The following is a 14,028-nucleotide window of genomic DNA, read 5'->3' on the forward strand; positions in this document are numbered from 1 at the left end:
CTTATTGGCTGTAACACCTGACGGTTAGTCAACAATGTACTACTCACCAAGTCCCTGAAGGAGCTGCCACAAGCATTAAATTACAGAACTTCTGTTAGGCCACAGTTAGAAAAGAATGAAAGGCGATCAATATAGTTTCTCAAATGAAGTAAGTTCATTTAAGTAGAATAGTGAACACCGTTATAGGAGCCTTTTATAAGAGCATTTAGGATCAATGCAAAGTTAAAAACTATTTATTTAGTTTTGAACACAATCGTTTTATGCATTAATTAATTTAAATTATAGTAAAGGAACAGTGGGTCATAGGGAGAGTGGCAGTAGTTTAGGGATCGCTTTTGGCTGTTTTATTAGGTTTTTATGCATATGCTTACGTTAAATGTTGCCAATTATTAATTTCTTCTTTTTCTTTTTTTTCAATGCTGGTCGCCATTTTAGAATTAAATGTGTATCAAGTCAGCTGACAGCAGACGATGAAAAATCCTCTATGCCACACATTGAAGGGCACAGCCGCAGCAAGTCCCAGTGTGATTTGCATGACTTGGACGACACACTGTGAGAATGCTTGCCAAATAGGACTGTGTATCTTTGCGTGTGTGTGTGCGCTTGTGTGTGTGTGTGTGCGTGTGTACGTGTGTGTGTGTGTGTGCGCTTGTGCGTGTGTGTGTGTACGTGTGTGTGTGTGTGTGTGTGTGTGTGTGTGTGCGTGTGTGTGTGTGCGTGTGTGTGTGCATGTGTGTGCGTGTGTGTGTGCGTGTGTGTGCATGTGTGTGGGATCCGACAGAGATGGACGAGGCGTGCTCTCCCGGGCCTCTGTAGCCGCTCCTGCAGCAGCTTATGGAGGCCCTGACTTGATCTTTGATTAAAGCACAGTGCGGCTTCGGCTTGAGACGCCCCCCGCCGACATGACGGAGTGTTAAAGAGGCAAGGCTGCACATTATATTGTAGCCCTACGGAGCACAGGCTGTAGAACACCTGTCGAAATGACATGACACGTCTGTGGGACTAAATGAATGTATCAAAGACATGTTAATCTGTGAGTTAGTCTTGATCCTACGGCAGGACGGGGTCTAAAATGCATGTTTTGAACAGACTTAATCATCACCAGTGAACAATTACCCCAGAAAGGGGTTTTTGGCTGTCTGGTGGTTGAGTGGTTTAAGCGGTAGCACATAAGCAAGACTCTGTGCCGGTTTCTCAGTGGTGTGAGACTGATTCTCGTTTGACTTGGTGCATCAATCAGACAAACTGAATCATGGACTGAGTAACTTATATGTGTCTGATGTTGTACTTTTTGCTGCTCTTCCATTAGCCTTTCCCCAAATTGCAATAACTATCTTCTGGGCTGGAATAATTGCTTTCTGGTTACAATACATTTGAGAGGACTGTCCATGCAGCTCTGCCTGGACCATGTTTGAGGTGTGGATTGATGAGGGACTTGAGCTTTCATGGTGCATTGCAGGGAACTGAAGTCAGGGAGTCCAGTCTGTTAAGTGAAATTACAATATGGGCATATGGGCTGATTGTGCTGTGTATGGAGCCCGAGTGACTTGTACGTGTAATATATGTTCTACATGTATTTTGTTTCTCTTATGTCATCTCCTGGTTGACTGCTATGTACTGACTCCTGCCCAATCGAAATCTCTCCATTGGATTTGATTAATACATTAATGTTAATATTTTATGATGTGTAACTCATTACCCAAGGCACCCTCTACCCCTTTCTTTGTTCTTTCTTTGTTGCATAAGAAAGAGGACAAATATCATTTTTGACATGATGCAATATGAGTAAATGTGCCTCAGGCAGCAATAATTTCCAATAAAAACATAACTGCGTTTACAATTCCCTTACATAAGAAGACATTTCCCTGGGATATATGTGTACTAAAGATGAGTACGAGTAAGTGAATAAAGCACTACTCAACGTGCTACTTAGTTTACACCAACGCTGAAAAGGCGTGAGAAGAGGTATAATTTATTGTTTGGTTGAAGCAAACAAAAGACGGTAGGCCCTTATGTAAGTGAGCTATATAAAGATACGGTGTGTCCGCACATGTTGTAAAGCCTTCGCAGCGTTTTCCAGAAGCAGCCCAGGTCCCCATGTGATAATCATGCTAATTACAGTTTGGCGAGTGCAGCTTCTTTGTTTATCTGCTGGAAATTAGAATATAATTATATTTGTAAGGCCTGTTCAGGCTTGGTCCCCCCCTGTCAGACAGTTTATTTATGTACCACACCTCTTCAAAGAAATCATATACTTTAATATTCTTCACCCACTGATGTCACCCACTCGTCAGCCAGATTTGATTATGGAATTGGAATAGGATGATGCTTGTTTTTCTTTATGAATCCTCCATTTATTTGTAATTTCATCTGATGCAAACGTACTATCAGTCAAGTTCAACCAGGCCTTTGTAAGATTAACATTCTTCTACTACTACTACTACTACTACTACTACTACCACTACCACTACCACTACCACTACCACAACACCACAACACCACCACACCACCACACCACCACACCACCACACCACCACACCACCACACCACCACACCACCACAACACAACACCACAACACCACCACACCACCACACCACCACACCACCACAACAACACAACACCACAACACCACCACACCACCACCACACCACCACCACACCCAACACCACACCACCACACCACCACAACACCACACCACAACACCACCACACCACAACACCACAACACCACCACACCACCACCACAACACCACACCACAACACCACCACACCACCACACCACAACACCACAACACCACCACACCACCACCACACCACCACCACACCGACACCACAACACAACACCACAACACCACAACACCACAACACCACCACACCACCACCACACCACACCACCACCACAACACAACACCACAACACAACACCACAACACCACCACACCACAACACCACCACACCACAACACCACCACACCACAACACCACCACCACACCACCACCACCACAACACAACACCACAACACCACCACACCACACCACCACCACAACACCACAACACCACCACACCACAACACCACCACACCACAACACCACAACACCACCACACCACAGCACCACCACACCACCACACCACACCACCACCACAACACAACACCACAACACCACCACACCACCACCACAACACCACAACACCACCACACCACAACACCACAACACCACAACACCACAACACCACCACACCACAACACCACCACACCACAACACCACAACACCACAACACCACAACACCACCACACCACAACACCACAACACCACAACACCACCACACCACAACACCACAACACCACCACACCACAACACCACAACACCACCACCACAACACCACCACAACACCACAACAACACCACAACACTTGAGTGTCTGTGTTATTCCTGAGACAAGCTGGCCCCGCCTAAGGCCCAAAGTCACTAGGATAGGCTCCAGTCACCCGCGATCCCTAACGGGGTAGAAAATGAATGAAAATGAATGAATAATGGTCACTTACTGCAATAAACTGAACCCCCTATATTTAAAGCCTATTAATTTCAGCAAAAGTTAGCAATAAAAGGCCTTAACAAAGTGCTACCAAGACTCCTGCCTCCAGCAGTGCAATTACAAGTCTTCCATACAGTGAGCTATGACCAGTTGCAGTGCATCCTCTGTTGTTCTTTGGACTGCACTACTATAACAGAGGAGGTATACTACAAAAACTGCATCAGATTGCTGCCTCCCTCCACACACTAAAGTGTTACAGTGTTCTATGTTTTTATTGAAACTCAAACTAGTTGGCACAGAGCAAATTGTGCACATCTGCTGTCAGCCTCAGAGCACACAGGGACATAACACTTATTAAACACTCAAGGACAGGCAACTTGACAAAATATAGTCTCGTTCACTTACATTTTAGTTTTTTCATTAAACCACTTTCATCGCAATGGAAGAAATATGTGAAATATGACTTAAAAAAATATATTTGCGCTGGCCTGATCTTATCTGTTTTCATGACTCTCCAGAGAGGATCTCCAGATCTTTAGCTCTGATACCTCCAGCTCTGCCTCCTGTTCTCACTGAGCATTAATACAATTTATTCTCTTCTGCAGGCTCCGCAGCTTGGCACTCTGATGGGGGTGTACCTGCCATGTATCCAGAACATCTTTGGAGTCATCCTCTTCCTCAGGATGACCTGGCTGGTGGGCATTGGAGGAGTCATTGGGACTTTCTTCATTGTCTTCATGTGCTGCGCCACAGTAAGTGTTAACAAAAAATAAATGTAAAAGTGCCACAAAATATTCTGAGGTATTGTACCCTGTCATTTTCAAATTAACTGTTGCTGTCGTTCCCTCTGTGATGATAAAGAATAGAACAAAATAGAGACAACACACACTGCATTGTTCGTGGTTCTCAGTAAACTGTAGTGGTGTGTTGTTAGTGCAGGAGTCTTACGTAGGCCTACACAACTAATTTAATTTCCATCGAGGTCATCTCTAATGGCCAATGATCAGCTTGGGTCTCAACACATATTAAGCAAAATTTAGTTTTTTTGAGCTTTTAACCATGTTCTTACACTGTTTCCTCATCAAAAACATACCTGGTGTAGCATTGAACTTAATTCCCTCTAGTTTGATGAAACCTGGTTAGAAACACCTCTCCCCTCTGATCGTCAAAAACACTCCATTCTGAATCTCCTCCATAACTGACCCATCTAATCATGATCAGTACAACTGCGTGCTGAGACCTGGAAGTGGGAGGCCAGCTGCAAATTGTGAAAAACTAGGCCTATTATTATACTGTTATATAATAACTATATAATCATATATGTTATAATATAAAAGTGTCAAAGTGGAAAAAAATGCTGTGAAGTTCCAGACCTCGGCTTGTGGAAATTCTTTCAAATTAGACCTCGGTGAAACTTTATTAGTGAACCCTGCTGTAGATGGTGCCAAAACTCAGCTTATCCTGCGGCAAACGGCAAAGATCCAAATGTAATTTTGTTTGTTATTTAATTTAGTTACGGTCAATCTACATGAGGAAAAGAAAATTGTGATACATTTATACCCAGTCCTGCCTTCAAACACAGCCCCGCCTTTGTCCCTTGTCTTATCTTCCTTTACGTAACTGGAGTTGGTCCGATCCTCAGATTGTCTGATTCAATGTCTCCATACCTTTCCTGAATGTTGCATACTTTGTAGAGACAGAAGTGGCTGCGTTCCTCTTGTTGCGTCTGTTGTAAGGGTGTGACAGTGAACAAACTTCTGTCTGGAGACATGGACATGTTGGTGTATTAAAGTTGAATTGATCGATTCAGTAAAAGGTACAACTATGTCTTATTGAATTCTCCGAGTGTATGTCGTCTCCTCACTGTGCTGTGTGCTGTATGACGGCGTGTATGTGCGAGTGTTTGTTCAGCCTAGATTCTCCTTCAGCACATAGTGTATTTATAGAACAGACCTCTCCAAATGCAAGCTATGACAAACTGTGTCCGAGATAAGGCAGTGGGCTTCAGAGTCCGTAGAACATTAGAAAAACGAATGAACACAATATCAAAGTGGGATATAATGCTATAGAAACATTAGAAGCAGCAAATACTTAGCGTAGTCAAGTTTGAAACATTAAAGGAAGTCATATTCAGTGGTACTACTGGAAACTCAAAAAACGAGACCCAAAGATGTGCATTTAAATGAAATTAAAAATGTAAAAAGTACATAAAGAATGATCATGAGAGTTGATGGTCAGAGTGTATTTTTTCTACTCTGATAATATGTTTTACTCACCCAACCATTACTCTTGCTAGTCTGAAATATGCTTCTCAATAAGCTTGTATAGAGAAAATCTCCCTGTAACGCAAGTTGGTTGAGCTCTAGAAATGGCAAAAGAAAGGCGCAGTGCGGTATATGTAGGAGCTCAGAAGTCAGTAACATCTGAACAGGTTGATGCAGGGTTGGCAGCCGCTCAAACCCACACAGACACTGACACTGCTACACATGTTCAAACATATACGCTCCCCTCCCGCTCCGCATGCTTCATTTTGTCACTCTATTTAGGTCTGGCTGGCACACACACAGATGCACTCTCTTATCAGTCACAGAGAGCTCATAGCAGGACCCTGGGGGCGATAAGCCTGAGTGTGAAACCCCCACTCCCCTCCTCCTCCTGAGCTCCTTACATAACACATACACCTAAGGGCCCTAAGGGGACTCGGGGTGCACCCCCACTCGCACACGTCTCAGTGCATACATGTGCATAGGGATGCTACAATCACTGCGATACGCATGTTTGAGCACCTCTGGCCTGAAGCGCGTAGCAGGCAATGTCATAAATATGAGAGGAGATAAGGGCAGATTGTAGCTGCAGATGCAAATTGGCATGAAAGTTTGCCAATTAAGAAAAGTTTAACTTGGCAAATGCTCCTTTATCAAAGTTTAAATATCTGGAAAGTATTTTGTCTACATCGTACTGAATACAGACATTTTTTGTAACTGCATCACAATGTCAGACATACACTGATTTGATCTGTGTCCTCATGGTATAACGTCTTACCCAAGAGTTCACAGAGAGTCGGGTGAGATTGACAAAAATTAATATCTTATTTTTAGGATCCTGATAACGACAGACGATAATTAACCTTGGAGAGACAAAGAGACAACAGAAAGAAGCATTTAGCCAGCTTTATTACATGGGTTATTTGGCACAGAAGACATTGTGATTATGGGCGCTCCAAAACAAGAATTATATTAGATGTCTCCCACCAGGGCCTGGAGCCTGGTGGTGGTAGATATGGGGAGAGGGGAGAGATGATGATGAGGACGATGTGCGGGATGCAGAGGATGAGAAGGGTATGTGGTGGTAGATATGGGGAGAGGGGAGAGATGATGATGAGGACGATGTGCGGGATGCAGAGGAGGAGGAGGGGAGGTGGTGGGTCGCAGCACAGACTGAAAGCGGCCGCGCCAACTGCATGAGGGTTTAAATGGGGCAAACTGCGCTGATTGGGAGCAGAGGAGGTGCGGCCTGACATGGGGAGGAGTAACACGGCTGCGTTGATGGAGGCTGGAGAGAAGGTCTTCCAGGCTGAATGTACTCAATTATGTCAATTTAACAGAAATGTGTTAAAACATATTATTTTAAGTTTAATTAGAGTGGAGAAATATCACCTTACACACTTTTACATTTACAATGCAACTTTTTATTCATTTTCATTTTTGATGAGCTCTTTTTTGTAGCATTTACTATAAACATATACTCAATATTGATTTGTTAATAATACTCAATATTATTTGCATATCTTCATAACAACATTCACTTCACATTATGTCATGGAATCAGACATACACCAGATGCTATTCCTTAACACATAGAGAACACAATTCAACTTAGAATATGAAACGACACAGAAATGTCAGACATTTGTATGGCAAGCTTGGGAGAAAACGCTGGGCTGTGTCAGCCAAGCCGTTGTAAGGAGCCTGGCTGATCCTCCTGCGTCTCACCCCGTTTTTTCCCATGCTGGTTGGTTTTATTAGATATTCTGGATTAGGCGGGTCACATTTCTCATTGGTCAGCTTCACATCAAGGCACTTGGTATTTTTCCGTAGAGATAAAGCCTGCAAGGGGGGGTGCAACTCCCCCCCCCCCTGGGGCAACATTCTTTGGCCCATCTTTATGATACCTTCACAAACAAATGCAGTTTGTCAGACACCCGTTCTTCTCTTAGACTAATGATGCAGATAAAATATCACTATTATGCAGATAAAATACATCACAGAAATATACTAATATAGTCACATTTTATCACATTTCCCTCCTGTTTATCAAAGCATTAGTCTACTGTCTCATATGCCAAACATATTATTCTTTTCAGTTTTCAACATGTCTTTCATATTGGTGTTAAAATGACACTTTTACACTCAAAAATAATGCACATTTCTCAACATTGAACACACTCCTTTTCTCTCAGCCCACAACATGTCACTGCTTTACTGTCCTAAATTTTGAGTCAGATTTGTCAATCTCTGTAATTTGACAAACAGACAATTTATCTTGTCGATAATTTGTGCGGTGAGATGGGAAATATAGAAGTACAAGCGGAAAGCCCTTAAACCAGGGACCTCTCTGGACACCCCAATAGAATCAAATATGTAGTATCAGGTGCTACTGGAACCAGACTGTCCACTAACCTCTCGACCTTGACCCTGCGGTATGGTTCTGGGTGATGCTGGTCTTTGTTATGACCATGGCTGGCCACAAAAGGGATACATAGGCACAACGCCCCACAAGTGTCCCCACACCACCATACGTCCTCGCTTGGTTTCTTAAGAGACCTTCTTCCGCTGCTCGCTTCGGTCACACCTATGACACATATGAACTGGTACATTTCCCATCTCAATTCATAATCTCATTAACATTACATGTAGTTATGTTGTAGCAGATAAAAAAGCTCTCTCAGTTAGTGCAAACAACAGTGGCTGTATAATATGCCATTGCGTTTCTTCAGCTACTGTCATGTCAATTATACATTGTACATTATTACACATCATGCATTTCATAACCACCTTTCAAGTTGATCACTTATTTTCTTCCCTCTATTTTCCATTTCTGTGTATGTTGATCGATTGTCCCGATTGTCCCGATTGTCCGGTGCATAATACAGGTGTTCAGCACCCATATTATCGTCATCGCTGTGATGATGATAACTGTTGATTCTTTTTCACAGAGTATGGTACTCTGCGCACCGTAGCCTCTGGCTCTCGTTCATCGTAGCAGAGTATAGTACTTTGCGTACTGTAGAATCTGTTTGTTGTCTCTGCATACAAAAACGAAGAATACAAACGAAGTCCTGCGTCCTGCAGTTTGCTTATGGATCTGCCGCTGTGTTGTCCAGACATTTCTCTCACTTTCCCATGAGAGCACCCATGTTCTCGTCCCTCCAATGGTCGGTGTGAGGACGACACGGTGTGGCTTCGTCCACTTTGCTCGTCCACTTGGCTCGTTTCTGTAAACACCACATCTCCAACACGTTTTGCTGCGGTGATAAACAAAGTCTTTTCGACAATTCAATGTATTTCAAACAGTTTTCTTGTTTACAATTTTTTTTTTTTTTAGTAATTATTGATTCGGAATATTTGTTTACTAGTCCATATCCCTTCTTTTTGAGATATGGCCTTGCCTATTTCTCAAACTTCTACACAATTCTACATTTAAACAAAATTAAATAATCCAGATAGTTTACAACGTTCACTAATCCAGGATGTAATCAAGGAAGAGATGGAATTGCGTCTGTCACTCCAACTCCGCAATGTCACCTCTTGACCTTTCACAGTTCAGTGGTCACATCCCTGGCTGAGCCCCCCCTTCCATGGCGCTGGGCCCCCACCCTATGTGGGTCAATCAGTCTGTGTGTCTGTAATCTTACACTTCCCAAACCTATCTGTTTTACCACCATTTGTTTCAAACTCCAAATGTTTCACTGTGTGTGTGTGTGTGTGTGTGTGTGTGCAATACAAATACATCAAACAATAATAATTATCTCAATAATTCCCCGTTGAGCTGGCCTTAAGGGTCAGTTCACAACTTACAGTATTAACATCAAATTTCACATCTCCTCTGTTTGTGTGGCTTGAATAAAATCACCCATCTAATGTAATATGTGCTAATCTTCTATATGTGCTTCAGGTGAGTTTCAAACTCAATCTCTCACACCTGCTCATGTGGTGCTTTACAAACATTGTGTATTAGTTTGTTCTAGCAAGTCTATATGTGTATAACAATCAAAATGATTCTAAACCTTCCCCTTGGTTATAAGGCACATCATTTTATCAACCCGTTTTTCCCCTTGTTGCCTACTTTCTTTGTCTTTCCTTTGTCACGTCATCACATCTTCCTCTCTGTCTTCCCCTCTGTTTCTCTCTGTCTTCCTCTCTGTCTTCCTCTCATAACGGAGGAAACACCCATTTCCAAATTTCTAAACCTGCTCTTTCTTTCTCTCTTTTCACTTACTCTTACCCTTCACTTGTAACCTGCTTTTACTTTCTCTCCTTCTTGTAGTCTAACCATCTCTTGCCTCCGTCCTGAGTCCTATAATGTTTAAGTCCTGTTATCACTGGTTTTCATAACTTCTATAACGTCTAAATTTAGATGATGAATCTCCACAATCCTTCAGGTATTTCCTTTAGAATGTCAAATTATTTCCCTCTTAATGTTAACTTTTCCTATTACTCATCAGTCAACCCCCCCTGAGGTGTAACTGTTGGTGTCCCTGTGATCCGTAAAGATAACAACATCTGCTCCATCCTGAGTCCTCCAGATTCTTTGCCAGTCAATAGCCCCTTATCTCTGACTACCTTTATGACTTGGTGTCGTTTGCCTTTAGTTAATAACCCATTCATGTCTTTCCAAGGAGGACATCGGACGTCACTATTTAACTTATTCCCTCACTTAGTCTACATCGCAATACGAGGTTTCCTAATGATAATACAAATAAATAAGTTACTGATAGAACTTTTACTATCACTTTACTTACTGCCCGTTCTACTCCTATGTCCAAAAACATCAGTAGTCACAAATTTACCCATATTATCACTTCCAGGCCTGTGCCTGCATTTGATTCTAAATTTAAAAACACTTCTGTCTTTTCATCCTGTACTTTCATCTAGTCATGCATTAAGTCCAAAAAGATAATTTTCGTCAAGTCCAAAAATAAAACAAAACAAAACGTAGCTTTGTTCTGTGCACTCAAAAAACACGATACCGTAAAAACACAACTTTTGTATTCTATGTCGGGGACAGGAAGTGTCCTGTCTGTGATCACATTCCCCAAAATATTGGCCATCTATAAAAATCTGAATTCTTCTTCATCTCTTATCAGTTTAATGAAATATTTTATAATTGATTGTTGTCAATCAAAACAAAACCCTTAAAATTTGTTCAAATACTAAAATTTAAAACCAGCTGAGTTTAGTTTTACTTATTTCATCAGTTCAGAGCGTCCTCTGAACTGCTTTCTTCTTCCTTCTCCTGCCTTGTTGTTGACCCCCCTTATCTCCCCCTCTCTGCCACGTCATCTGAGCACACTGGAAGTCTCACTCCAAAATCCTCATGACTTTTCCTTTGTCTTTTTACAGTTTGGGGTGATAATTCTGGCATTATGTGGTCTCGGTCGTCTGAGAGAAATGCTACTTGCTTTACAGTCACGGTCAATGTCAAGCTTCTAGAGAAAATTCCATATTAGATTCCTCCGGACATAAACGTGGTGTTTAAGATTCACCCGTGACTGCAAATTTTAGATCTCTCAGAATAACGCCTTGTGACCCTTGTATGATTAATTGTGATTCACACTTGTTAGTGAATCACTTATTAATCCTCATTCACACATTCACACTTCTCTCTTACTTACTTCGCTCGTGCACAGCGCTCCTCATGATGAGCTTCACTCATCTTTATGTCAGTAACAACTCGGCATAAGTCAAATCAAATCAAATCAATTTATTTTTGTAAGGCCCAAAATCACAACAACAGTTGCCTCTGAGGGCCACAGGGAGAAATGAATCAACAATGTCTGTGGTGGCGATGAAGTCAGACAATGTCTGTGGTGGCGAGGGACGATGTCCCAGGGTCCTCTGTCCTTAGACTCTCCTTCTCGGCCAGGAAAAACTACAAAAAAAACCTCCTTGGGAAAAAAGCGTAGAAACCTGGAGGAGTTCCAGTGAAGGAGAGATCCGACTCTCACAGACGGACAGACGGACACGAGGGAGACTGGAGCTGGACCCACTCTTCAGGCAGATGAGGGACCGACTGAGGCGAACTGGACCCACTCTTCAGGCAGATGAGGGACCGACTGAGGCGAACTGGACCCACTCTTCAGGCAGATAAGGCATACATTAAATCACTTTCGGTGAGAAACTTAACTCGTGGTGAGCAATTTAACTCCTTTATGTGAGAACTTATCTACACAAAGCCAACCCCCAAAATATTTCCTCAGTAACATCAAACCGGGCATTTCCTCAGTAACATCAAACTGGGCATTTCCTCAGTAACACCTAACTGGGCATTTCCTCAGTAACACCTAACTGGGCATTTCCTCAGTAACACCTAACTGGGTATTTCCTCAGTAACACCTAACTGGGCATAAGAGCCTATAATATTTTTCCAGTAACTATCAAACTAATGCATAAAACGTTTCATGGCTAACTCTTTTTCACACACAAAATTTTGTCTGACCTTCTTCGTCGCCTGTGTTCTCCTGCTGCTTCGAAACGACGCGCTCTCCTCGCGGAGAATGAGGTGCGATGGGCGGCCACGGGGAAAAGTGGACTTCTTTCAGCTGTGCACAGACTTCACCGATGCACCCGTCAATCTCCGCGAAGGGGCTGCTTGTCGTCCGGCTCGATAGGACCAGAAAATGTCATGGAATCAGACATACACCAGATGCTATTCCTTAACACATAGAGAACACAATTCAACTTAGAATATGAAACGACACAGAAATGTCAGACATTTGTATGGCAAGCTTGGGAGAAAACTCTGGGCTGTGTCAGCCAAGCTGTTGTAAGGAGCCTGGCTGATCCTCCTGCGTCTCACCCCGTTTTTTCCCATGCTGGTTGGTTTTATTAGATATTCTGGAATAGGTGGGTCACATTTCTTATTGGTCAGCTTCACATCAAGGCACTTGGTATTTTTCCGTAGAGATAAAGCCTGCAAGGGGGGGTGCGACTCCCCCCCTGGGGCAACATTCTTTGGCCCATCTTTATGATACCTTCACAAACAAATGTAGTTTGTCACACACCCGTTCTTCTCTTAGACTAATGATGCAGATAAAATATCACTATTATGCAGATAAAATACATCACAGAAATATACTCATATATTCACATTTTATCACACATTATCATCTAAATTTTAATATATTTCCCAATGCCCACCTTTAGTTTCACCTACTGCAAAGTGCTCATCTAGGGCCTTTCTTTGACTAAACACTTAATCTCTGCATTCACGGGACACTTTAAGGGCCAAATTTCCAGACCGAGGAGAAAAAACATGATAAAAGACTTGAATAACACTGGCTGGGTTTATGCCTTTAACTCTGAGTCAGTTTTTCATGAGACGCTCAATCACAGCTTCACATCTGGAGCAGTCGACCACTTAACACTGATATTACTCCGTCACGCAGCATTTTGACAGAACATTACCCAGATGCCTAGCTCTTTTCTGCAGACCATTATGATATGAGGAATGTTTCTTTGTATGTTTCTGCTTTAACACATCACCACATTAAGCATGAAGCGATGCACAGTGGCTGCCCATCGGAGGAGTGTGCAGGCGGTAGACGCCACGCCGCTTTTCCCAACATGGCTCCAAATATATCTTTAGAACGGATAATAAATGCCGCCTTGTCACAGAGATAAAATGAGCTGTAATATTCGGGATGGGGGGGCCTGTTGTTTGGTCTTCCTTATTACCACCAGTTGTTGAATCCTGGTGCTGAGAAAAGCTAAGGGTGGTTTGCCCTCTGCCGCGACTCATTTAAATGCTAAGAATGCCTTTCTGTCGTTCATCCCTCCCCATTTTTCACTCCCTCGTTTTTTTATTTGCTGGACTCATTATTTTCTCTTTCAACCTCCTCTGCCTTTCATTTTTTGCACCTACACTTGTTCTGCTGTGCCATCTCTGTCATCTCTCTCAGCTGGCTAGTCCTTTTTATTCTACTTTTTAACTTTTTACCCTCATTGTTAGTTTGAAACTAAAAATCGCCTTGCTCTCCTTCACCTGACACTTTTGCCGCTTGCACCACATTTCCATAGGGATTCCTAAGTGACAAACAGTGCACTGAAAATAGGCATGCGGTGTACTTCCATATTGTGTGTGAATTGATGAAGTTATACTGGACAAAAGTATTCAGCGTTTGTGTAATGAAGCGTGCTAATGAAACGCGTTCTCAGGGCTTCTACAGAACTCGGTGCCTGTCAAAAGCAATTTCCACTCATCGCCAAGGTCAAACA

At 42.6% G+C, this 14,028-nt stretch overlaps 1 protein-coding gene across 4 annotated transcripts in view; it reads left to right on the forward strand.

Moving 5' to 3' along the window:
• The window catches only part of slc12a5a (solute carrier family 12 member 5a), a 156,525-nt gene that overhangs the window by 113,018 nt on the left and 29,479 nt on the right, over positions 1-14,028 (forward strand). For all 4 annotated transcript variants that reach the window (XM_072452088.1, XM_072452087.1, XM_072452089.1 and 1 more), the window contains exon 4: positions 4,138-4,284. In XM_072452088.1, coding sequence (XP_072308189.1) covers positions 4,138-4,284 — 147 coding nt within the window. The remainder of the gene's footprint in view (positions 1-4,137; positions 4,285-14,028) is intronic.

This window comes from Eucyclogobius newberryi, unplaced genomic scaffold, assembly GCF_026437365.1.
Source record: "Eucyclogobius newberryi isolate DKJ021-1_F unplaced genomic scaffold, fEucNew1.0.hap1 SCAF_19, whole genome shotgun sequence".
NCBI lineage: Eukaryota > Metazoa > Chordata > Actinopteri > Gobiiformes > Gobiidae > Eucyclogobius > Eucyclogobius newberryi.